The 27,068-nt window shown below is 42.8% G+C and overlaps 1 protein-coding gene and 1 long non-coding RNA gene across 9 annotated transcripts in view; both read left to right on the top strand.

The window, feature by feature from the left end:
• srcin1b (SRC kinase signaling inhibitor 1b) overlaps nt 1–27,068 on the top strand; it is a 176,440-nt gene that overhangs the window by 105,997 nt on the left and 43,375 nt on the right. For all 8 annotated transcript variants that reach the window (XM_085169910.1, XM_085169913.1, XM_085169914.1 and 5 more), the window contains 3 exons: nt 11,905–12,106; nt 20,324–20,453; nt 21,802–21,973. In XM_085169910.1, the coding sequence (XP_085026036.1) occupies nt 11,905–12,106; nt 20,324–20,453; nt 21,802–21,973 (504 nt within the window). The remainder of the gene's footprint in view (nt 1–11,904; nt 12,107–20,323; nt 20,454–21,801; nt 21,974–27,068) is intronic.
• Nucleotides 6,254–9,140, top strand: LOC146512230 (uncharacterized). The gene is made up of 2 exons (XR_014875667.1): nt 6,254–6,389; nt 6,759–9,140. It is a non-coding gene; the product is annotated as an uncharacterized LOC146512230 (long non-coding RNA).

Raw genomic sequence — 27,068 nt, 5'->3', positions numbered from 1 at the left:
AGCACACGAAAATTGTCGATTAATCCACGGCTGAAAATAGTCCTTAGCAAATCGAGTATTTCCTCCTTTGTGCTATAAGTGCCCATCTGTTTGTAAAACGACTGTGCCTGTTTTCATAAAATGAAAGTGTATATTTAGGAGTATTTCTTAAAGACTTCCAGAAATCACTGAGCTTGAGAGCTGAGCATCAGAGACAGGGTAGGGACAGATGGGCACATTGTCGGTTTGGGTTTTTCAGAGGATCGTCGACAATAAGAAATTAGAGTGACGGCTTTATCTTTTAACACAGACAGACACTGTGCTGGAACTGCTTGAATATCAGTGCTTAATTACATATACATCCAGCATATGTACTTTGCAAAAATAGCCTCTTTTATTTTAATTTTAATGTTACAGTTTGCATGTCGTGCTCCTTTCGTCATGTACGTTCACAGTAGCTCTCTCGCTGCCTCGTCTGTTTAGCTGGTGACAAACACACATGCTGGCTTTTTTCCCCATTCTCCCCCTATTTGTTGCTGGTCTGCTGCCCATACAGGATTGGTTATCGCTCCTCTTCCTCTCAGGGAGACGGGGAGTCTCGCCTCCTCTTCTGATGCAATAGAAACCCCTGCAGCAGTGCACCGCTGTGCTCATGTGTGTGAGGCTGTGTATGTGTTTAATAGTCCCCTGCTATTCCCCCTTTGATGTCTCCAGCTTGCTAAATGCACACAAACATCGGTGGCGCTCGTACTGATTGGACGCATGCAAATGGGAATATAGATTCTTATATTATATCACACGTTTCCTCTCGCACGCTCCCCTTGCACGAGGATTTTCAGCTCGTCAGCGGGGCTGAACACGGATTCAAACACCAGGCAGCAATTGCTGCTGACAGTGTCAAAGACACAATGGAGCAGAGTGCTGCATAATTCTCCTCTTTTCATCACTCCCAGCCTCACTTATACAAATATTAATGCTCCATTTTACATCTCTTGTCCGCTTGTCTTTCTGTCGAGAGTGGCCAGAGTAATCACCGCCTATTGTCGCTTTTTCTTTGCCTTGGTGTTTAATTTGGGGCGGGGGTGGGGGGGTGGACCATGCTGTGGGGCTTAGATAGGGAGTGGGGATCCTATTGAAGCTGCATCCAGTATTGCACTTGTTCGTCAGCCTTCTTCGTTACTGAGGGAATGATAATGGGGCCTACTGGGATTATTTTGTAACCATAGTGACGAAGCAGAGGAAATGTTTAAATATGCATACCTGGCTTTACTACATCTTGTGTTCCTCGAACCTCACCGATGTCATCAGGTTATGTCTGTGCAGCTACTAGATTTTGTCATTTTTATAAAACGGATCAAACATTTGCATGTTTCATGTGATCAGAAATATTTTTCTGTGGATCTGTTTTATTTTTATTTTTATTTTTTTATTTTTTTTTTGTGTCCCGTTTGGATCTTTAGCATCAGAATTGTTGTCTTAAGGCCAAGAAAGATGCCAAGCGTATTTATTTTACCAAGTGGATCATCATGGCCTTGCCATATTGGTCCATTTGATTGACCTTTATTATAATTATGAATTTATTTTATTTTCGGTTGCTACAAACGGGACAGACATGACTGGGGGATAGGACAGGGAGAAAGAATGAAAGAAAGAGAGGGAGAGAAAGAAAACCAGAGGGGAGAAGAGACGGTGAGAAAGGGGGGAGAAAGAAAGAAAAACAAACAAAACACCTGGATCACCTGTATGGAAAAAAAACAGAAGAGAAAACAAACAAAAAAAAGCAACATAATAAAAACAGCACCATCACAATAAACTAGCTAGCAGTAGATAACAGTAGATACTAAATATTAAACAATATTGTGCAGCATGCAAGATAGACAGCGCACAATGTGCTTTGAGGCAGCAGCCAAGAAAGGTGTAGTCTGCAGCCCCGTCCCCCAGGGTATGAAGCAGGTATGGAGGAGATCCAGGCCCCAGATATCCAGAGGCCCCAGAGTACAAGGACCCGAGGAGGACCACCAAAAGGGGGGGAACCGTGCCACCCTCCTGGGAAGAGCTGAGTAGAGCCCCAAACGAGAGGTCACCCAGCAGCTACGGAGCAGAGGCCAGAGAGGGTTGCAGTGGCGTGTGAATCTGTTTTAAAAATATAACCTGTACATGTGAACATAGCTCAAGGCTGAAGTGGCAAAAACGGCAGTTCCTTCGGTTGTCGTGGGCATGGTTGGTCTTAAATACATATTTTTGTCACATAAACAGTACAACATATAGTGAACATGCAGTGAAATGCTGGTGTCCGAGCTGCGGACAGGAGGCAGTTGTAAGGAAGGAAGTTCATTCATTCAGCAGGGGTCCAGAGTAGAGGCGCTTCTCCTCCTTAAAAAGAGCCAGTTGACATGGTCCCCTCCTGGGTCAGGTGTTCCAGGCATGTCCTCCCAGGAGGAGACCTGCTGGAGAAATTATATCTCTCATCTGACCTGGGAATGCCTCGGTGTTCCCCGGGATAAGCTGGAGGAGGTGGTTGATGAGAGGGAGGTTTGGACCTCTCTGCTTAGGCTGACCTGCGAGCTGTCTCGGGAAAGGTGGAAAAAAATGGATGGATGATTTGTTTATTATTTTAGATATTTTTTTCTTTTATTGGGGTGGTTGTCATATATTATAGAAAAATTATATGTACAATGCACCACACATTTCAGTGGCAAATTATTAGTTTTTTGCATGATAACTTGTGATAATTTAATAATGTGTCTTTGTATTCAACAGCTTATTTCAAGCGTTTTTCTTCTTCGTTATTATTTTAGAGTTAATGTGTTCATAAGCAGCACTTAAAGGATGATTAAAGATGATTAAAGATTAGGGCTGCCACGATTAGTCGACTAGTCACGATTACGTCGACGATTTTAATAGTCGACGCATCGTTTGAAGCTTTGTAAGATCACAAAAGACGCAGGAATAAGTAGTAGGATTTAAGAGTGTAATAACGGACTGAGACAGAAGAGGGCAGCACTGCATGTACAAGGATGCCAGCTGCCCGAAGAAGAAGAAGAAGAAGCTGTGTCCCAGAATTCATAGCGCAGCCCAGCTCAGTTTCCAACAATGGCGGCATCTAGTTAGTTTTAATGTTACTCTTATTATTCTTTCTGGGTCACAAAATAAACGTTTAACATATTTTCAGGCGAGAATGTAGCTGTGTAAACCTCAAATATCTGCTCAGTTTATCAAGACACCACATATTTTCAAAAGCGCTCCGACGTTTTCGGAGACGTCTGTTAGCCACTAGCTCGATAGCTAGCCGGGGGCTAGGCTAACTAGAGCCGTGAGAGCACCGGACTCCCGCAAATCGTTTTCAAACCCACCGCCGTCTTTCGCTACTCAGGTTAAATAATATATAAGTCACTTAGATAACTTCAAAATGTTGTTGTTTGGCTTTTTTTTTAGTATTTTATTTGTTCCTGAGTAAATCGGTTTGGCTGAGATTAAAGTTATAGTTTTTACACAGCTGAATAAACCTCAAGCAGACAGCTGATTATCAGAAGTGTGAGATGCTCGAGAATTTACTCCGGTGTCCTGTTATATTTTAGATAGCAAGGAGTTTATTAAACTTCACCGAAACAACCTGCAGATTTCATTAAAATTTAATAAACTATCATCTTGTCTTTATTTTTAGTTAGCACATACCTTAAACACTTAAAGCTGTAAGCTAATGATAGTTATATAAGAGCAGATGCTGCTGGTGCAATAAGCTGTAGTTTTATGTCCAATGGATGATGATCTGATTAGTCGACTAATCGCAAAAATAATCGGTGACTAGTCGACTATCAAAATAATCGTTTGTGGCAGCCCTATTAAAGATTAAAGACAGTTTTAAAGACAGTTTTTGATATTGTCCATTAAAAAGTAATCAAAATTTATTTTGATATCTGAGTGTTTCTTAGTTTTTCACTAGTTGTTTCATTTCTTTTCACCAGGAGCATCCCTGTTAGCTTAGTGTCTGCTAGGAAGCTAAGTGGAATCACTGAACTGGACTTTTCCAATGTGTTATTGTCTTTAAGAACATTTTATAGAATTATCTGATAATTAATATGGATTGTTATGTGATGCAGTATGTTTTAGATCTCAGGTGCTGGTTATAAAGTGACATTTACATGAGTCCAGTAAAATTGAACATCTTACGATATTAGCTCATTGAGGAGTCTATCTGGTTGAACGCTGGCATTTGTTTCCGTCATGGCTTTGCAACATTGATGCAAAGAATTCTTTGAATTTAGTGTTTAGTTCAGAGTCTTTTTCTCTTCTCAGCAGTCTCGTAAATGTTCCAGTAATGAAGAGAATCCTCCACTAAAACTTTTATTTTCATTTAAAGGACATTTTTTAAAGGATTCGTCTCTTTTGGGAGCCCAGAAGCATCGCAAGACACTTGTTCGTCTTTCATGAGTCTTACACAGAGAATATGGCAGACAGAGCAGTTTCCATACAGAGACATCCCCAGACAACCCGTGCCATATTTGTCCCAGTGAGCTAGCTCATCTCTAACGCATTCAGACAACTGCTTCTGTGGCCCTCGTGCTGTTTGGCTGTTGATATGACGCTCGGTGGAAAATCGCTATTCCCCAATCTGACTCGGAGAATAGCCGGAGCGTTTTCCGCCGCTAAAAGGCTTAGGAGGCCGATTGCTGCAGCGCTCCCCGACTGGCACCGCGCTGAGGCACGTGGCCAGAATCACTTATTGACACTTCACTGCCATCTGCCAAGACTGCGAGGTTTGTTTAGCAGGCTGAACTCTGTGGAAAGCAATAACTGGATGAGAACTTCCCTCTAGATTTTATGTGAAAGAAAATGATCCTTCACTTTAGGCTATATAACTGAAGCAATGTAGAGATGAAAGGCTGTATTTACACCCCAGACTTGGCCGGCTGTAGGGTTCAAAAGGGTTTATTTTATTATTTATTTTGTAAATAAACTAAAAATTGGGTCACATACACTTTCAGCGTGGTGATGCTGAAGTATAAAAGCTCAAAAATACTTCAAAATTGTCAATAGGAAAAATCCGAGCGGGGAAATGAGCTAAAGGCTCCCTGCTCTCATGGAGGTTTTGCCTCTAACTCGAAAACAAGTGCCCTTGAGCAAGGCAATTAACCCCCAGCTGCTCCTGCGAAGCTGCTCTGTGGGAAATAACAGAAGACTGCGGCTATATCGCACAGCGCACCACTGAACACATCACGCGTGCTCCTCCTTCACCTGCCTCTCCGCCCTCGGGCTGTTGTTGCAAAGACGTGCGGCCTGCCGACTCGCATCTTCCAGCCGAGGCTGCTTTGTAAAAAGTCCTCGTATAATGTGGCACCCAAACACGCCGTTAGGCGGGTAGGGATTAGGATGCTCTCATTTGTGAGTCTCACTGGAAAGGAATGCCACGGCATGTAGAGGTAATGTCCATGAAATTGCTGGGTCCAGGGGTGTGGCAGCTGTGTCAGGGGTGGGGGCTCTGCACAGCTGTGCACAGCTGCATCTTAAGTCAGTATCTTGTGTGTTAGCTGGTAGTAACCGTTCAGAGTTGCCACACTGAGGTTTGGAAAGCATCAGAAAGAGCTGTGAATATTTTTACAGAAGCCTCTAAAGAGATCAAGGTGAGGAGCTAATGAAGCTGAAGCTCTTTTCATGCTTTTAAACGAGAATCTGGAAGCAGAGGTAAGGGTCAACTGTGCTGAATGGAACATGGTATTTACTGTAAATCTGCGGCTTCTTTTCAAAAACCCAGTGAGAGGTTTTTAAGTTATAAGTAGCACGATATTGTGTTTAACTTGATTCATACTCTTAATAACACCACATGTTTTTTCTGCCTGGTATTAACTGAAATTGTTTAACATTAGCTGAACCGAGAGTCGTGTTTCAGCTCGCACCGAGGTAAAAATCTCAATCTGTCCTTTTCTTTCCTGCAAAGAATAAATGTTGTTTTCTATAACACTTACAAAAACGTCAAATGCACACTTGCCACCATGACACCAGAAAGGCTGTTAAAAACGATTAAAAAATCTAAATATTCACACTCTGCTCCTCACTTGATATTTTCTCTTTTTCAAACTGTTCTCTGTACCAAGAGATGGTTGTGTGGGTCTAGATCTGTAGCTCTAGACCCACACTAGATGGGTCTAGTGTGGGTCTAGTTTTATTTTTTTTGGATAAAACTGATGTATTTATCCAAATGGGCAGTTTTGATACAATACAAGTTTGGTAAAACACATTCCTATAACTTCTATAATGTAGCAAAAGGTACAACTACTAGTTTCTGAGCAGCCAGTCAGGCACCAACAACCACGCCCCCCTTCAACGTCACTAAAAATCACCTTTCCTCTCTATTTCTGGTCCTCTTGACCACTTCTATACGCCTAAATGAGAGAATTAGTGAGAAAATGTTAGTTTTAAGCCGCACAGCAAGAAGGTCCTGAGTTCAATTCCACCATCAGGCCGGGGTCTTTCTGTGTGGAGTTTGCATGTTCTCCCCGTGTTTGCGTGGGTTCCCTCCGGGTACTCCGGCTTCCTCCCACCGTCCAAAGACATGCAGCTTGTGGGGATAGGTTAACTGGATAATCCAAATTGCCACTAGGTGTGAATGTGCGAATGAATGTGAGCGTGAATGGTTGTCTGTCCCTGTGTGTTGGCCCTGCGACAGACTGGCGACCTGTCCAGGGTGTACCCCGCCTCTCGCCCTATGACAGCTGGGATAGGCTCCAGCACCCCCCGCGACCCTGAAAAGGATAAGCGGAAGCGAATGGATGGATGGATAGTTTTAAGGAATCCTGGAGTCCTGCCAGTCATGTGACAGAGCTCAAGGGGCACCTTGACACTTTCCTGTGAACTGTCTGCATTCCCACCACATTCGCCCAGATCCCTGCAGAGATGCCTGCTGGTCTCTGGAGGATCACCGGGGGAGTTTTAAAACAGTAAAACAGCACAGGAATGATTAAATATGGTGCTCAGGTGGGGACAAAAGGTCAGACAGAGGTCTGAGGGGCCTTGACACAGAAATAGGTTGAGCCACAGTTGCCGTGATCATAACATTGCTACGTCCACACGTACCCGGGTATTTTTGAAAACACAGATTTTTCTATGCGTTTGCACCTTTCGTCCACACGTAAACGGCGTTTTCGGTCACTGAAAACGGAGATTTCTAAAACTCAGTTTTTGCATTTACGAGAAAAACGGAGAAAACACAGCGTCAAAGGTGTGCGCCTTTTTTGACGTCACACTGTGCGCCACGTTATTGTTTCGGTGAAATGAATTTCTACAATACTGTTACTGTTAATTGTACTCTCTGCAGTGTTTAAATGCTTACATATACACACACAGTTACTGTCCCTCCACACATACGACTCGGTTCTGCTTCTATGCCCCAGCTTTGTTTACTTTTTCCCACCGAGGCTTCTAGACTTCTGATTGGCCAACATTTCTACACGGTTAGGAATATATCGCCACCTGCTGCTTTGGCATGTTCCTAGCAGCGTTTTCCTTCATTTCTGCCTTTACGTGTGGACGGGATTATTTTTTAAAACGAAAACGGAAAATCTCCGTTTTCAAAAATACCCGTGTACGTGTGGACGTAGCCTAAGATTACACAGAGTTCACCTCTCCCCGTGTTGGCAGTAGGAACAGACCTGGTGAGCAGCCAGCTTCTTGTTTATTTTCATGGAAAAAAAGACGCACCAGATGACTAATGTTTCAAGATATTAAATTGATTTCCACTTAAATTAATATATCATATTTCATGTGACGGAGAAGAAGTGGCTCGTTACTGATAAAGTCAGGGAGGAAGCAGGTTTTTTAAGTTACTGCCTCGTGTTACAAGCTGTCGAACCACAGACTGTGTTTCACACAGAGTCCTGCGCAGGTAACGCATCATGGTCTGAATCTGGTGTTTTTTTTCTTTAGTCATTAAATAGTGATAAAGCCCACACATCTCCATCTGTGCTGGTATCAGATTGTTGGTTTGGTGCATTTGAAAGCCGGGTTTACACGAGTACATTTAAAAAGACATGAGCTCAAACTGCAGGTGCCTGGAATAAACCAGGCTGTCTTATGCAGTACAACACCGAGGAGCATTTTCTACATAAAAAATGTATTAATGGAAAGTTGACAGTTTTATTCTGTAACGGCTCATATAGTCTGACAAAGGTGGAACAAGTGAAATTCTCCACGTTGTCTTCCTTCAGTGATTACAGTTCAATTTGAAAGAGAAAGCCATGTGATTATGTGCACCGCCCTTCTGCTCTCATGCAAGAAAACGTATGCACTGGAGGCTTCAGCTTTCAGGGAAGACTGATGTTTAAAGCACTCTGTAGCTGGATCGACTTCACAGACCTTTGTGTCCATTGCAGAGTAATAAGACTGAGAATGCCTCCTTAAACAAGGAGCCTGAATATATTCAAGCTAAACAGAGATAAGGACAAAATTTATTGACTGCAATCAGTCGGTCCAGTGTCTCAGCAGGGCTGGAGCCTGTCCTGTAACCCATTTTATTCATATTAGGAATCATTTTTTATGTTAAAAAATAGCTTATCCTTATTTTGAAGAGCTAATGCTAACAAGCTTGATTAGCAAGCTGAACATGCCTGAAACACATCACTTTATGAACACATCACTTAATAATTCATTCACAGAGCAACAACTCGGGGTTCAGTGAGCTCACCGTCTGGCCAGGAGGAGCAACGCTCTTCCACCCCTGCTGGAGCCCCCACTGCTGCCACCGTTCCCAGTGTGCGTAATAATAATCATTCACAGTTTATTTGGTGTGTCCTGCACCTCAGCAGGGAGGATTCATAAACTGGTCTCTTAGTTAATGCAAAAACAATGTAAGTAGTGATACACGATGGCTAAAAAAACAATCTCTGTTGGAGTAATAGAGTAAAGCAGCAGCTTGTCACTGAGTCAGGCAGAAGAAGAACTAAAGGTTATGTGGTTTGTGTATAAGATCAAGTCACTGAACTGAAACACTCTACTGTGTTTGCACTGATGGTGCTTTCTGGAGCATTTTAATGAAATTATTTCACCATTCCTGTGGGCTGCTGTGTGAAACAGACCATCCAAGAGGTTTGTGAGTCAGATTTAGTGCGTCGAATTATTGCGTTTTATTATTCTGTTGGGGATGAGTTGGTACCCCGAGTATCACGGGGCCTTGTTCGTGAATCGGGGGAAGAAGGAAGGAGAGACTAATAGATGTGTTGGTTCGGCATCTGCACTGATGTGCTGATGCTACACTGGTCTGCTGTGGTGAAGAGCGGGTTGAGTGTGGAGGTGAAGCTGTCGATTTGTGTTCCTCACTCTCAGTTATGGTTATGAGTAGGGATGCACCGATACTGGTATCGGGTATCGGGGCCGATACTCGTAAAAGTTAACCGATACCATGAACCGATACCAACTTATTTCATTAATCAGAGGGTGGCTTGTCATTTCTGTTGTAGTTTTTTAGATTGGCCACTAGGGGGACATCCCGCGCTAAACAGGCACAGGGTTAGGCGAGTGAGACTGGCGGCTCCAGATAAAAAAGAGAAACTGGAGGCTGCTGTAGCTAGGCTAAACAAAATGTCAGCAGTGTGGACCGCAATAACTGCAATAATTTAAAAGTTTATTTTATTCGCAAACCTAATTTGTATTTATTTGATTCCAAACAGAAGTGTTTATTTATTATTCTGAAAGCTCGAGACAATAGTTCAGTGATATTTTGTTAAATTACAATGTGGAGACTCTGCAGTAATTTAACAGAAGTGCTTATTTTTCACTTGAAATTGTTTTTGTGGTCATTTTTATTACGATTTTATTTTTTATCGGCAGAGAATAAAATAAAACCTGTCTTCCAATTCATTGCATTTGTGTGTGTGTGTGTGGTAGAAGTATCGGTTTTTGTACTCTGTATCGGCAAGTACTCAGATCCAAGTATCGGTATCGTATCGGTTTGAAAAAATTGGTATCGTTGCATCCCTAGTTATGAGCTCTCGCTAGTGACTGAAAGAAAGAGATCACAGACACAAGCGTCCATCCAGAACGTCTCCCTGGATCATGGGCGGTGTTATTGGAATGGAGATGGTGTTTCTAAAGTGTTTGTCAGTACGCGGGCTGAACCTTTCTCCTTCAGAACCCTCACATCATTTAGCCTTTGATGCTACGCCTCGACATCAGGAATGATTTCAGTAAAGCACGAGATGAAAAGAGTTGCTTTTAATCACTTCGGTGTAAAAACGAATCACTTGGAAGAACGGGCAATAAAAAGAGCACTTGTCATAATTTCAGAATTGCTAAGAGCACTTTTCTTTGAAACATCTGATTTTTTTTTATTATTTATATATCTGATTTGGCGTTTCAGAGGTTCTCTGGCTCTCTCGAGGCCTTAGCATTACACAAATCAATTTTATATACACTTCAGATGTGAAAATTGATCACACTTTCCATGAGATTTGAAATTTGTGCATGTGTTTCTTTGCCCAGCTTATCACTGCATCCAAAGTCATTTTAATGAGTCTTGTGAGGGGAGTGTGAGGGAGGAGGTCCTCTGGGAGCGATCCTGTGGGAAGCTTTATTGACTGTTACTGTGGAAAATAAAACGGCGGAGTTAAACGTACAGCCAAGCTTCACGTCTGTCTGTTAACCGAAATTAAAAGAGAAAATCTTTTTCACTCTGTTTACTCTCCCCTTTCTCTGGTGAATATACGCTCTGTTTCGAACCCTCATCTGCTCTTTTTCCCTTCTTCCCTTCACGATTCGCTGAACACAAACTTTATAATTCCCGGCTCTTTTTTCCCCGCCAGCTTGATTCTTGTGCGCTGGAAGGCAGAAGGTGTGCAGCGTCTGGCTGTCGAGCGCACTCCGAGACCATAAATCTCCAAACATATGAGAGGAGGCACACATAGTCTGTCAGCCTGTTCGCGGCGTTAAGAGACATGTGGGTGCCATTTTTTTTAAATTTAAAGGACTCTTGAAATTAGAGCAAACCCCCAAGAGATAGTTTAGTGGAGCAGACTGTAAGTGTGCATTTTATCCTCAGATTTGATGTCTTTTGACGTGATTGTTGGCGTTTCCTACATGTTTGCGCACACATGCGTGGCCCGCTGTAGCCTCCAGAAAGCAAACAGCACCCACAGAGCGTTAGTGAGGACTAAGCAAAGAGCACGGATGCATAAGACAATTGGGGCTGGCTTCACGTGGCACTGTGGGAGCTCATTACTGTAGTCTTTGGGCTGGAAAATGTCTGTCAGTAAGGATTCATTAAAAGCCAACCTGCTGCAGGAGCTCCTGGTAGGGCTGTAATGAGAGGTCCTTCTCAATTTGGGCTTCCCAGTGGTTTCAGATTGGACAGGTGAAATATTAGCAGCAATCTGCATTACAGATAGAGGGGCTGTCCAGGCCAGAGTTTGGATTTGCTGGGGTCATTAGCATCACAATGCCCCAGTTGGCTCAGTTTTTTTAGGAGCATTTGAAACCACCAGGCTCTCGATCACGTGCTCTGAGCCACCAGCAGAATATCATCCATTTATTTCATCTTCAGAAAGATTTGTCAGCACCAGCTGCTGCCTCCTATCAGAACATTTAATTGAAACATTGCTTGAATAGTTTTTTTTGTCTCATTAAGGCAGGTGGCCTTGAGTTTGACTCGTGGGTTTGTTTAACCTGGCTGTCTGAGTTGCTCTAATTTTAGGCTTCGGCTCGCTTTGTTTTGAGTGTCTGTGCGTAGATGAAGACGTAAAGCTTCTTTGTCTGAGGTTAAATGTGTGTATTTGTGCTAAAAGCAGGTTTTTACAGTCTTTTGTTTCTTTGCATTGATTTCCCGAGGCCAATTCCGTTTGCTTTCTGTTCTGCACGTGTTTTTGGTGTCAGCTCATTGATCGCTCTGCGTCATCCGTGCTTTTGTTTTTCTCTCCTGACTTCTCGACTTCTGTCTCGCAGACTCGCACGCCACGTGTGACACGACTCAGCCCGACACAGCCGGCTCTCGCCGACCAGGCCAGCAGGGTGTCCTTCGCGTCAGCCGAAAATCTGGAAAGCATGTCAGACCCTGATATTCCCATCGGCTTCAACAGGATGAACCGGCTCCGCCAGAGCCTGCCGCTGGCCCGCTCGTCCAGCCAGGCCAAGCTGCGGGCGCCAGGTCAGTCCTGTCTTTGAGTAAAATTGAAAAATTTCATATCTCTCATATTTAGATTGTGTTGAGGCCCATCTGTGATATCCACTCAGCAGAAATGACGAAAACGACTTGAACGTTTCCAATTCTGTGCAATAAATGAGATCATGTAGGGGTTGGACATGTGCACGTACAATCTGCTCACGGGGATGATGAATACAAACCTTCTACAATAAAATCCAAAGATATTTCAGGAGATTGGAGCCTTCAATTATGCAGACAGCTTTTAGTTTCATTCAGCAAAACTTTTATTCAGACTAAAGTTTAAAATCTTGACATTTTAGGGTGTGGTTGTCCTTTTTTCCTGTTTATTCATAAAGTCTCTGTGTGGGTGAAATCTGTTTCTCATTTCTTTGAACCACAAATGAGAAGTCGGGACAGGGTTCATCTCCCAGTAATAACATTTACTTTTTTTTATTGCACTCACACTTTCAGACTTTTCTGGCTGATTGGTCAGAGATAACAAGCTTGTTACTCCAAGGATGGTTCACACTGCTTCTCCAAACTCTGAGTTAAATTGCTGACTGCAGACTGATGATTACAAAGAAGTGATGCTTGAGAGAAAAAGACTGTTACAAGTACTGATTTTTTTTTATTTGAGGCTTATTTTTTACTTCTAGATAGGGATGCAACGATACCAATTTTTACAAACCGATACGATACCAATACTTGGATCTGAGTACTTGCCGATACAGAGTACAAAAACCAATACTTCTACCACACACACACACACAAATGCAATGAATTGGAAGACAGGTTTTATTATATTCTCTGCCGATAAAAAATAAAATCTTAATAAAAATGACCACAAAAAAATTTCAAGTGAAAAATAAGCACTTCTGTTAAATTATTACAGAGTCTCCACATTGTAATTTAACAAAATATCACTGAACTATTGGCACTGTCTCGAGCTTTCAGAATAATAAATAAACACTTCTGTTTGGAATAAAATAAACGTTTAAATTGTTGCAGAGTGTCCATAATGTAAACAAACAAACAAAATAACGAAAGTATTTGGCATTGACGAACTCCCGATCTACCCGTGGATCATCAGTCCACTTACCTCTTCAGAAAGTTTTGGCACCATTATCTCCCTGATGTATGGGCGGTTGGGAATTTCATATCGCAGCTCGAGTATGCTGAGAAGACGGTGCAATCCTATGTTTTCCACGACCGGCATTGGCTGGTCATCCAGAGCGATAAAATGAGTCAGAGCCTCTGTTATTTTAACTGCCCGTGGATTTTCTCTTGACATTTTTCATCGCTTTTCCAAAACCTGAGTTAAAGTTGGCTGTTCCACACTGCTGACATTTTGTTTAGCCTAGCTACAGCAGCCTCCAGTTTCTCTTTTTTATCTGGAGCCGCCAGTCTCACTCGCCTAACCCTGTGCCTGTTTAGCGCGGGATGTCCCCCTAGTGGCCAATCTAAAAAACTACAACAGAAATGACCAGCCACCCTCTGATTAATGAAATAAGTTGGTATCGGTTCATGGTATCGGTTAACTTTTACGAGTATGAGTACACACACATTTTACAGTATCGGTGCATCCCTACTTCTAGACTAACTTTTGAGATTAAAAACCTTTATTTGTGCTGACATCTCTGCTGGTGGCCATTACCGAGACTCCTTTGATTAAAGGGGAGCTTTGCCACCAGCTCTTGGCCTAAATTTGCCCACTGCTGCACCCCTTTGCTCAGTGAAATCCTCAAACCAGAGAAAAATGTAGAGCAACAGACTCACAAGACATTTATCGATATCAATGCTCCCCCAAGATGTTTTTTTTCACTGCCCAGAAACCCTGACGCAGGTGTGATGTGATGATTGACCTTGGTGTTTCCGAGTCATTGGCTCCAGCCCCAATAATGCTGGGAACCGGAGATCTTACAGCCGAGGCAATGCAAGTGTAAAGCAGGACTGTCCTGCTATCTTTATTGAACTATATGAGGGTCTGAAGGTTAAGTCACATTTGGTGGTGCGCTCAAAGGCACAAGTCAGAACTACTGTGCCAAAATTCAGCAGTGTCTGTAGCTCAATCTTAAAAAAAATAGTGTGGTTTCACAGACTCGCACAGAAGGGCTGGGACTGGAGGGACGTTTGACTGCCCACCTCTCATTAGAGAGTGATAACCCGAGCCTTCAGACACGCACTGCACCCCTGAAGCTTCATAAATATTACCCAGGGGAGCTGAACGTGAGAATAGAAGTGTCAGACTCAGTTGGATCAAACATTACACGGTGTTTAATGTTTGATCCAACCAGAGTTGGAGTACTGTGTGGTGTCTGAATGAGCACCTGTATGAGTAGAACAAGTCATTATCCACAGAATTTATGACAAACAAGTGGGTATCATGTGTCCTCGTGTACGCTCTACCCGAGCATATCCCTCTGCTAAAAGTATTTCCAGGAGTCACAAAAATGTGCGAAAATGGTTGTAAATGAGTCCCAAATCACCGTTAGCACTGGCTTTGATGTGTTCACTCAATTTCAACCCATCAAAGGCTCATTTTATGAATTTGGAAAGAAAGTTTGGTATTAACTCCAGCAACTGTATGACCCATACAGTTGCTGGTCGTGTACTGTGCAGTACCCCTAAAGTCCTCAATATTCTTTAAACGATTGCCACAAAATCCAAGGATGTTCTAGCACCTCTAGGAAAAAGACAGCCAATCATAGCAGAGATCCACTGGCTGATCGGGGCCTTTCCTTGTTCTTCTTTTGTCTGCCTTGGTTCTCTTTGTACTACTACCCGTCACCCCTCCCAGGGTATAGACCGCCAAAGGTAGATCTCCAGAGATTTGAGATCTTTCTAGAGTCCAGGTGTTGCCCATCTTTTTTGTTTCTGCCTCGAGGTCTCGTCGCCATATGTTTCTTGGGGGGCCTCTCTTTTGCTTGCCTTGGGGGTTCCACCTGAGAGCCTGCCTGGTGATGTTGGTTGGCGGTTTGCATAAAGCGTGCCCTACCCAGCACCATCTATTCTTCCTGATTACTTCCTCTACTGGGTTTTGACAGGTTCTTTCCCATAGTTTGATGTTACTGGTTGTGTCTGGCCACATGTGGAGGATCCTCCTGAGACAGCTGTTGAGGAATGTCTGGATTTCTCTTTTTATTTGAGGCTTTTTTTGTCTTTCAGCCCCTTCAGCTCTCTTTGTACGCTCCAGCTTAATTCCACAGTCTGAAGATTTAAAGACTTATCGTTTGGTTAATTGGCATTCGAATTTGGCCATAGGTGCGAATAATATTCGTATATGCCTGAAAGGATGGATGGATGCTAAAATGCTCCATTTGTTGTGTGAAAACTTCTAAACTGTTGTAGTTTGAGCTTAGCATAAGCACATCCTGACCGAGCCACTGCACAGTTGTGGACACAGCTTACCTTGACATATGAAAGGTTTCTGACTCTACAGTTGGTTAGTTGCACAGATGCTTCCCCTCCCGAGCTCCTCAAACAAACTACACGTCAGGTCGTTTTACATGTTTGACCTGTGAAACGCAAATTTTAGTGCTTTCGCTGTTTATTCTCACCATTCGTCTCCACTTTCTTCTTGATTATGTTTGGAGCTTGATATGAGAGTAAAGGTTGTCTGATTCCAGTCACTGATTAAAATCTGTCCACTGAGGTTTCATTTCATCAGCAGTCAGCACAGCAGGCGGAGCTAATGGACTCTTATTTTCACTTCTTCTATCAGCCTTCATTTGTGGACGTGTATCGACAACCTCACTTTGATTGATACGTCAGGCGGCCATCACTCGCTTAATCGGATTTGATGTTTCTGACAGGCAGCCGTAAACAAGACACATTAGCTCTGTTCCTGTACGGCACTGTCCTCCTTCAGGTAATGTTTGAGTTGACTGAAGGCATCAAGTGTTAATCTAGTGAACCTGGCGAGGCCCTCTGAGTGTCAAGTGAAAGTCAGACTTCAGTGCACTGCCTATAGGAGTGCTGAATATAAACGGAGCTGTCTAATGCCTCCAAATGATCTCGCCGAGCTACCTGTCGTCTTTGATTAATGGCCGTGGCAGCCAGCGAAACCATTTCCTCCTTAAAAGTATCTTTGTAGCATTTGCAGGACACAGAAAATGTAGGACAAGCCAGAAAAATGTCAAGAGTTTCAAATGTTTTATACCACATAAACAGCATATTAAGAAAAGCATCAACTCTCTGTGACGTTCTATCATTTCATTTCATGTTTACTCTTCTTCATGCTTTACCAGGCTGTAGCGCAGATGTCAATTTTTTTATATCATCCTCAATCGTGAGCTAAAACCCCAAACGTGTAAGTTGCCTCCATCCTTAGGGATATCTCACCATCACCTCCACCCTTCAAAAGGTTTAAACTGTTCTCTAAAAACGAGCCTTTTACATTATAACACATCTGAGTCGGTGTTAATTTTACTTTCTGCACTTGGAGTCGGTGAGAATTTCACTGCGTCCACTCGGAATCCCAGGTTCCATTTAAAGTGAGGCTGATAATTATGTGTTACTCTCTTCGCATTTCACAGTACAGCAGTGTGAGCCTTAGCTATAGTAGCCTCTTTATTAGGTACATCAATACATTTCGTCAACTGTTCTGCCTAGGGATGCAACGATACCAATTTTTTCAAACCGATATGATACCGATACTTGGATCTGAGTACTTGCCGATACAGAGTACAAAAACCGATACTTCTAACACACACACACAAAGTGTGGTGGTTTTATTATATTCCCTGCCGATAAAAAATAAAATCTTAATAAAAATGACCACAAAAAAATTTCAAGTGAAAAATAAGCACTTCTGTTAAATTATTGCAGAGTCTCCACGTTGTAATTTTACAAAATATCACTGAACTATTGGCACTGTCTCGAGCTTTCAGAATAATAAACAAACACTTCTGTTTGGAATAAAATAAATACAAATTAGGTTTGCGAATAAAATAAACTTTTAAATTGTTGCAGTTATTGCGGTCCACACTGCTGACATTTTGTTTAGCCTAGCTACAGCAGCCTCCAGTTTCTCTTTTTTATCTGGAGCCGCCAGTCTCACTCGCCTAACCCTGTGCCTGTTTAGCGCGGGATGTCCCCCTAGTGGCCAATCTAAAAAACTACAACAAAAATGACAAGCCACCCTCTGATTAATGAAATAAGTTGGTATCGGTTCATGGTATCGGTTAACTTTTACAAGTATGAGTACACACACATTTTACAGTATCGGCCCCGATACCCGATACCAGTATCGGTATCGGTGCAACCCTAGTTCTGCCATCACATTCTTTTTTTATTGATCCGCTTTCAGTTACATGTTTTATAACAGACATCACAATCTCAGAATGTAAAGGAACAAGGAGAACAAAGCAGTAGAAATATGTCAAAATGTAATGTTGTTTTTATCCCAGCACCACTGTAAACAGATATGCTCTTTAAGTGAGAAACTGCAAAATGAACAGGAGCTGGGGTGAAGGTGGGTTGCAAAGATGCTTGCATATCAACACCAAATGTCCACAGGCTGAAGCAGCTTGAATTATGGTCCATGTTTAAGCTACTCAATTGGATGTGCATATGGGCATCACCTGAACTGTCAGCTAATATTAGCTGGCACTGACATCAGCTGATCTACAGAGCTTATCCCAGCTGAAACAGGGCGAGAGGCGGGCTACACGCTGGACATATCGGCAGCCTGTTGCAGGGCAAACACAAAATAGACTAGTCTGAGCTCAGTTTAATGGACGGTGTGCTTAAAGGAGCTGTTTGAACCCGTTTTTCAGCCATAGAATAGTATTTTTAAAAGCTGTTGAAATGTGTGATATCACACACACAAAGGCATCAGCACCTTTCCTTTCAAGTTAATGACCACGCACCTGTGCAGGCTGGTTATGCCAAAGAAGTGCTGATTATTGACATCAAACTTGGTCAGTAGACCCGAAAGCATAGCTTACTGTTGAGTCTAAAAACCAAGTCATGATGGTTGATGCTTAAATCCATCTTTTGCACTGGAAGACCCACAAATTACCCACCCAGCGTGTCACAGGCTGGGTCTCTGACCCAGCGCTCTGAGTGTAGTTGGTATTTGTCTTATGTTAGATTTGTGATGATGGTTCATGTGGTATTCTTATTTAGGTTTTAGTTGAGGTAAAAATCAGCCATTATGTATCACTGTCTCCTTGGTTCTCATCTAGTGTCTCATATGTTTTAGGTCTGAGCTTGTATTGTCATATTTACATCTCCGTGTTTCCTGTTTTATTTTGAAGGAGTCTTGTTTCTTTGTTCATTGTATTTAGTTTTACTTCCCCTGTCCTGTCATCAGGCTCATATCAGTCAGCTGTTTCCCCATGTGTTCCTTCCCCTGATCACCTCTTGTGTCCTCTGTTTTCCGTATGTCATTGTCAGGTCGTCTGTTATCGTCACCACAGTCTTCATAGGTTTTTCCTCATACCTCTCACTGTGTTTCACAGTAGCCTTCGTTTACACAGTGTTCATTCTCATAGTGTCCAGAGGTCTGTGAAGGTTCTCAGTCATCCAGGTCATCGTAGTCAAAGGAGCTTGCAAAGAAAAGCGTCTGGACTTCTTTAAGTTGCTTGAAGATGTTTCACCTTCATCCGAGAAGCTTCTTCAGTTCTAAGGTCAAATGGTGGAGAGTCCCAGATATAAACACAGTGGGAGTTTAGACAAAAGGACCCCACCTTATCATGCGATTTCCTGGGGTGGGTGGGGCCAGGTTTCACAATGAGCTCACCCGAAACCCTGGCTGATTGGGACCCACACCCGTTTTCACACCTTGGCTCATGTGATTAGAGGATAATCAGGGGGTCCTTTTGTGCCTCTTTGGGGGGAAACTCCCACTAGGTTTAAATCTGGGACTCTCCACCATTTGACCTTAGAACTGAAGAAGCTTCTCGGATGAGAGGTGAAACGTCTTCAAGCAACTTAAAGAAGTCCAGACGCTTTTCTTTGCAAGCTCCTTTGAATAGTGTCCATCGTTTTTTCTTAGTTTTATATTTTACCACTGCTTACAGCCAAATAAAGGCTCGCCTTTTGTTAACTCCTGCAACTCCTCTCTGCATCCGCTTCTGGGTCCTATAAACAAAACACACCGCTGTGACACAGCGTTTCTTTTGCCCAGAAGCAAGAGCATCAGATTTTTAATTTTAGTCAACTAGTGATGCAAATCCCAAACTGGACACTTCAAACCCAGTGCATGGCTGAAAAAACCCAGTGCAGGTCATAGATAACTTTGGAGCACAATGTGCTTCAAAGCTCGATGGTGTCTATAAAGAAAAAAGTGATTCCTTTCATGAAACATACTTTAATTTGACAAACATTCGTTTCAGTGTCGTGCTGACTTGGGGCGAAAAACGAATGTATCGCATTTTGTCAGCATTTCTCCATTTGCCATCAGTCTCGGCTGCTTTCTAGGCTGTCGGGAGACTTTGTGCTGCACAAAACTAAACGTTGGGTTTCTGTGACAGTGCATTGTGATGCTGCTGCTGGCAACATTAGATCTGCATCAGATTAACTCGTCCTGAGTCAGTTATTACCACCGTCTATACATTTATGCCCTTAATAAATTATCGTTGACCCTACGGGTTTTGTTGTAAAACAAGTATGAAATGCCTTTGTGTGTTGCATTAAAAGGTCTCAGAAAGTCTTGAATTTAATTTGGTAAACACTGCAGAAACCCTGACTAATGGTGAGCAGGAGGAACATTTACAATCTGACCACTGACATTTAGATCAATCTGCAGCACAGCATACAGGCCACGTATAATTAAACAGGAACTTAACACTAAAATTCATTAAATCATTTTGTGTAACATATCAATTTTGACCTCAGTCTTCAGTATTTATTCCAACTAATTTAGTTAATTGCCTTTTTTTTAACAGTAAATTAAGTTGAACAAAGTAAAACATGTTGTACTCTCACCCTGCTCCCACATATGGGTTTCGTTGAGATGGAGAGCTTTAGATCGGAGGTGGTAACGAGGGAAGTGCCTGCTGTACAGACGGTGAGAGCAGCGCAAACGGAGGGATTATGCCAAGCAGTGTGCTTTCAGCTACAATGGATGATTATTAGCTGCTTCTACGCTGTTGAAAACTTTGAGGTGAAAATTGTTCGTACGCTCTCTGCCTTCATCACCGACTCCAAACTTCACCCCACCCCCATCTACCACTGTGAATCTCCCCCATTGCTCCTCCCCATCCATAAATGCAGGGATCTTGTTCCTCCAGCTTGGGGAGGAGACTCGCAGGGTTCACCTGACCCACGAGCTGACCAGCCTGGACACTCTGAGGGCCCTCATCGTGCACATGTTCCCCCAAAGGCTCACCATGGCCATGCTCAGGTACGAACGCTGGATATTAACACGTCTGCATGTTTATCGATCTGTTTAGATCTTTTACGAACGTTCTGCAGTGCGATATTTACACTTCATTTATGGCATGTTTTATAAATCAATCTCCAGGTCAGAGGCTGTCGGTGATTCATTTCAACTCCATCCTCAACCAGCCACACGTGAAAATTCATTTCTTTAAACAGATGGGGAATAAAAGCAGGAGAGGGCACTGAAAATGACAATATTTTTCTTTAAATATCCTTTAAATGCCACATTTCATTTCCAAAAATGTCTAAAACAACCCTTTTGGTTAGCTTAGCTTGCTAATGCTGACTACTAATTTCTCTCCATGTAACCAGAGAACAACCCCAGAATTGAACTCATCATATATCATCATATTTTTGCTAAAAATGAGATATGTAGCTTTATCAGCTAGATTTAAATCAACCTTATTTTTGATCTATTTTCATTTTAATAACTTTTGATGGTGAAGTTCTACTAAAAAATGGTGAAAATATGTATTTTAAGACCAGAAATGATCACAGAGAAGATTTCGTTTTTATATATAATTTAATAACTGTTTGAATATTTGAAAACCATGACCATCATTAGCTTGTCGTGCTGCTCTTTTATCACTATGTTCTTTAACCAGAAAGGAAACGGTTTGGCGACCATAAGCCATCTCTAATGGGTTTCGATGTGATGGTGGAAAGTGAGCAGACTGTAAAAAGTCAACGGTCCTTGTGTTAATCTTGTGTCCATCCACACATTTTGCAGAATTACTTAAATAAAATGACGCGATTCTGCACCAAAATCTAAAGGATTCTTCTATTTTTCATGTTAAGCCACTAAGTTTGATAAATTCAGCCTAATTTTTTATCAGCTCTTGTCTTGGTTGCAGCAAAAACATATAAATAAAAATCTCATGTCTTTGGTTTGAAAGTTGCACTGCTGACCAACACCAATAAGCTGCCCATTCGTTTCACCTGAGCTGCAATATGTTTTTGAACACGTGTGCATTCAGGACAAAGAACTGGGTCAAAAACATCAATGATTATTTTCATTAAGTTCTAAATGATACGTTTCTCTCTAGAATCTCCCATGTTTGTTATCCACAGCACTTTTTTACCTTTAAACACTGAACATTAGATTTCTGATTAACCTAACATCAGTCCGCTTCCAGCTGATTCTCTCATTACGAGCACCTCATGCAGTTAGAAATCCTCCTCCCACTCTCCAATACATACATCACTGTACCATATTAGTGTGTAACAGATGCTGAAATTGTCTTTGCATGGACCGTTTATCAGTGTTTGCGTCTTTTTGTGTGTGTGCGTTGACAACTATTGATATTCAGGTCTCCCAGCACGGCTCTGTTGATTAAAGATGAGACCCGTAATGTCTTCTATGAGCTGGAGGACCCACGGGACGTTCAGGACCGCTGCGTAATTAAGATTTACTGCAAAGAGCCCATCTACAGCACCTACCCTGGACATCACAACCCACACCTGGCAAACGGAGACCTGCGGGTAAGTGTGAGTAGCGTGCACACAAACGCCTGGAGGAAAGAGACAAATAAGCCTTGATGTTCAAAACACGGAGAAAGAGGGTTAAACGCTACAGGTGCATTCATGAACAGCTCCTCCCATTTTTCTCCTTCTCTCTTACCGTGAGGACAGTGTGTGTCTACAGAACTAAAAGAATACGAAATAAACTTCGCCAAGGTCAAACATTCATGTTTTTTACTCCTCAGCCATTTTTAAGCGCCAGGTGAGAGGCCGGGTGGGCACCCAAGTTTGTGAAGGCGATAACTCAAGAACGAGGCGACATCAGATTCATATTTGTATCATCGGCGTATCTACTAAAAATCTTTGGGTCTGGCGAGGTGTTGTAAAATTTTGAAGTTGATAGCGGATAGCATAAGTGTTTCTACCAGGTGGCCGCCAGTATTTTTATTATTTACTGTTCATTTAGATGAGGAGATGTTTAATGCTGGATTTTCTGCTTCCCTTTAGGGTTAGAAATATGATAAACATTCATGGGTAGAGAATATTTCTGCTATTTAAAATTGCAAAATAACAGGAGCTTGAACAAAGCCCTAAACCCAAAGAAATATGGAGTTTGGAAATTTGCCTTTAAACGTCTTTAGAAATAGAGTATCCTATTTTAATAATCCGTTATCTGTTTAAGTAACGCAAAGTAAGGGCAGAAGATGATCCCTTTTCTTCATTGCAGACTCACACTCTGTGCAGTCCTGTCATAAATAATGTTTCATAATTCCCTTTGAAAACTCTTATTCATATACCCTCACGCCCACATCTCCCACGAAACACTGCTTTTATATCTCTTTACACGTGCTAGTTTGCATTACACAATGTGTTCAGGCTTAAGTTAGTTTCATTCACTCGTCGAGAGTGAGTCATGTGACTTTTTCCCAACACTGAGCCTGGACGAGCGCCAGTCTTTCACATCTCCCGTGCTGAGTGGGCTGCATGCCAGCAGACTGCAAAACAGCAGAAACACTTCTCTGAGACTCGTACTCCAGTTCGTCTAAGGACTGACTCGTGGATGCAGTCTTTTAATTGCTGAAGCTGAGGTATTATTTCCCTAACTTCAAATGAAAGCAGTTCCCACCGACTCACCATATGCACACGCAAGCTAGTGCTGTTCAAATAGACCAGAGAGCCAAACTACCATTACAGCCAGATTAAATATGGCATTGCTTCCACAGGAGAGCAAACGAATGCAGCGTATTTCAACCTAAACACATCTAGGAAATAAATAATAATAATATTAATACAAGTTCTGCTTTGGGAAACATGGGAAAAATCTCCCCAGTAGTCAGTCGCTCAGACAAAAACTGGTTCACCCGAAAGACAAAACGCCAAAACACAGACTTAACAATGTGGTGTTTGCTGTACAGTGCAGCGAGGAATGCCCAGACCTCTACATCGGAGAGACCAAACAGCCACTTCACAAGCGCATGGCACAACACAGAAGAGCCACCTCCACAGGACAAGACTCAGCTGTCCATCTGCATCTTAAGGTCAAAGGTCACTCTTTCGAGGATGCCAATGTTCACATTTTGGACAGAGAGGACAGATGGTTTGAAAGAGGAGTGAAAGAAGCATCTATGTCCACTGTGAGCGACCATCTTTGAACAGAGGCGGTGGTTTACGACACCAACTCTCTGCCATCTATAATCCAGTTTTGAGTTCCCTTCCCAGACGCCTTAACGTCCACTCACATCCTGGGTCATCTGACCTCAGGAATTCGCATGATAAGGTGGGGCCAGGTTTCACAATGAACTCACCTGAAACTCTGGCTGATTGGGACCCACACCCAGTTTCACACCTTGGCTCAGGCGATTAGAGGATCATCAGGGGGTCCTTTTGTCCCTCTGTGGGGGGACACTCCCACTAGGTTTATATCTGGGACTCCCCACCATTTGACCTTAGAACTGAAGAAGCTTCTCGGATGAAGGTGAAACGTCTTCAAGCAACTTAAAGAAGTCCAGACGCTTTTCTTTGCAAGCTCCTTTGACTACGATGACCTGGATGACTGAGAACCTTCACAGACATAGTCAATCAATCATTCAGTCAGAACTGTTAACATTTCAAGATTTAGGGAATTTCTGGGATTCTGAGGGGATCAGTCTGGGAACCCATCATCTAGTCTGCTGGCTTGGCCTCTTGATGCTTTCTTTCAAGGCTTTCTGGGTGGCCAGCAGTTATCTGGGGGGACACTTCCTGTTGTGTCCACAAGTTTAATGGATTTAAAAAGCTAAAATCTTCCCGAACAATAGCCATTTTTTTTTACACTAAACACTATTAATAGCCGTTAGACTACAAATTGAAAGCATAATGCTTTCAGTACTTGAAAATCTTGTCCTTTATCCAAAGATAATGAACATCTATGCACAGATATCTCTTTGGAGCGATTAATTTAGCCATCCATCCATCCATTCGCTTCCGCTGATCCTTTTCAGGGTCGCGGGGGGCGCTGGAGCCTATCTCAGCTGTCATAGGGCGAGAGGCGGGGTACACCCTGGACAGGTCGCCAGTCTGTCGCATGGCCAACACACAGGGACAGACAACCATTCACACTCACATTCACACCTAGTGACAATTTGGATTATCCAATTAACCTATCCCCACAAGCTGCATGTCTTTGGACAGTGGGAGGAAGCCAGAGTACCCGGAGGGAACCCACGCAAACACGGGGAGAACATGCAAACTCCACACAGAAAGACCCCGGCCTGATGGTGGAATTGAACTCAGGACCTTCTTGCTGTGCGGCAACAGTGCTAACCACCGTGCCACCGTGCTTAATTCAGCCTGACTCATTTTTAGATCTTCCAGAGTATAAAAGATGAACATACCTTACAGGTTTGAAAGGTGAAACTTTGATACCTGAATCCTTCAGTAGGAGCAGACTCATCTGGTGGCAAAATAAGTTCTGATTGTGAAGAAGTCCTTCGAATGTCCTTTTTTTTCCTGATGAGTTTATGGAATCAGTCACTAGATTCAAGCATAAGCAAGTATTTTGGAGACGTTGGGAAGGAAAAACTCCCTTTTTGTAGGAAGAAACCTCTGGCAGAAGCTTGGGACGTGCAGCCTTCTGCGAGGGGAGGAAGACAGGACGAAGACTGAGATTCAGTAATGAAATGTGAAGTTCATTTTGTAAATTTTGATCAATGTTTGAGTAATAAAGGAGGATGATGCTTGGTTAGGGTTTGTGTTAATGACTGGTCAATCACAAGTCATTAACCAAAGTGTCCCTCGGTCACTCAGAGAGGTCTCAGTTTTCATTGTGCTATAAAACTACTGGTGTATTAAAATGTGCTTATCAACCCATCGTTATCAGAGCTGATGATCAGCCGCCTGTAAATCACATCCTCCTGTCCAGCAGCCACAGTGGGATTTATTTTAACACATCAATCAGTTTCTGGCAACATAAATGTGGCATCTGCTTCATTAGCATGATTACTAATGCTTCATGCATTTCGTTACAGCAGGAGCAAAGCAAACCTTTGCACGTCATTCACTTTTCGCAGCTTCGGCATTTTCGGCACAAAACCCCGAATGCATTTTGTTGCCTCCTAATTACAGTGTGATTATGGAAATGAGGATCTGCAATTTAAAGTTTTAGAGAACGCTCCTTTTATAGGATAAAGCAAATGATGAACTAGATAAATTACATTACAGGAAGGCAGACATATGCAGCGCACACGCTGTGTAAAACGAATCTACGTATTTAACAGCTGAAGCGAGGCGAGCGCCGTCGGCAGCGGCGTGTTTTCTGACACATTTCGGTGTTTCGGTTTGCTGTCTGTGAAACATCCCGGGGCTTTTTGTTTGCGTGTGTGCACGCGATTGGTTTACTGTCTGCCTGCGTGCGTGATTTGCAGCTGCCCGCTAATGCGCTGGAGGTCAGCTGTTCCCAAGGGATTGTTCCCCGTCTTCAGCTCTGAAATCTTCGTAGCGTTTTACAGTCTTATCAAACCAGCAGGCTTACCTTGAGCTGGATGTGTGTGAGGTGCATTGTCAAGGTGAGGACGAGGACGTGTGTGTGTATGTGCGAGCTTATTGAACTCTTGCCAGCATAGCCAAAGATCACTCCCTGATTGCAGGCCACAGAAGCATGACGAGGATTACTGAAGCCGGACTGTGCGACTGGAGGACAGAATGAAGAGGAGATTGATTGGTAGATTTCCCACAGCGGGAGAACGGGCAGTTTTGAATGGCACAGTGGGATGAAGCTTTCAGGAGCGCACCTGCGATAGGCGTCTTGCGACTTTAGGAGGTGGAATGAAATGTCTGCGCGTCTTCGGCGCGCTTAAAGGATGGTGTCGATACGAGGCTGTTGCTAAGATACAAGATGGAAGATGATGGCCCCAGAGTGCTGCGAGGCTGTCCACCGGGTGTTGTTAGAAAAGACCCGAGGGTTATTATGTGGAAATATTGGCTTTTCAATTTGCATCATCTGCAGGAGAGATAGCTCTGTGCGTCACGAGCAATTACAGCGTTGTCTTCTTTTGTGCTTCTTTGCCGTATCTATTACTCTTATGTCTGGTCGCCTTCGAAGCACGGCTTTTGCTCACACCCTCCGCTCCCCGCTTTGTTTTGTCTTTCAATCTGACATGTGGGTCTGATGCCAAAAGATTATCCCTTCATGCACAGCCTGTCAATAAAGCATCAAGTGCAACTTAAACTGCACTCAGAGGGGCAATTTAGAGTCCTTCCTGTCAATCAGGAAGTGGCATCTATGAACTACTGACTGTTACAGTAAGTTGCCCTTTTTTTTTAAAGAAATGGCTAGTTGTCAAGCTGATTGTTGAATTTCTGAAAAGTCAAAAACTGACAGACGTTATGGGTAAAGCATTCTAGTATCATTGTGAAATCTCTGCCTCTCAACTGTGTTCAACCCCACTGAGAACAAAATGTATCCCTTCCCCAAAGTGATTAATGCCACCAGTGAAATCAGACACGGACGTTCAGTCGCTGCTCTTCTGATGGTGCAGATAAAACCATATACAGCGTGTGATCCTTTTCCAAATCTACCCTAACACCTACCATCAATAGATCGCTTTAGCTTAAAAAACTGGCTCAAAAACTTCTGAAA

The sequence above is a fragment of the Neolamprologus multifasciatus genome, chromosome 8 (genome assembly GCF_963576455.1).
Source record: "Neolamprologus multifasciatus chromosome 8, fNeoMul1.2, whole genome shotgun sequence".
In the NCBI taxonomy this organism is placed as follows: Eukaryota; Metazoa; Chordata; class Actinopteri; order Cichliformes; family Cichlidae; genus Neolamprologus; species Neolamprologus multifasciatus.
Note: the sequence above shows the minus strand (reverse complement) of the source record. Positions and strands in the feature narration are given on the sequence as shown.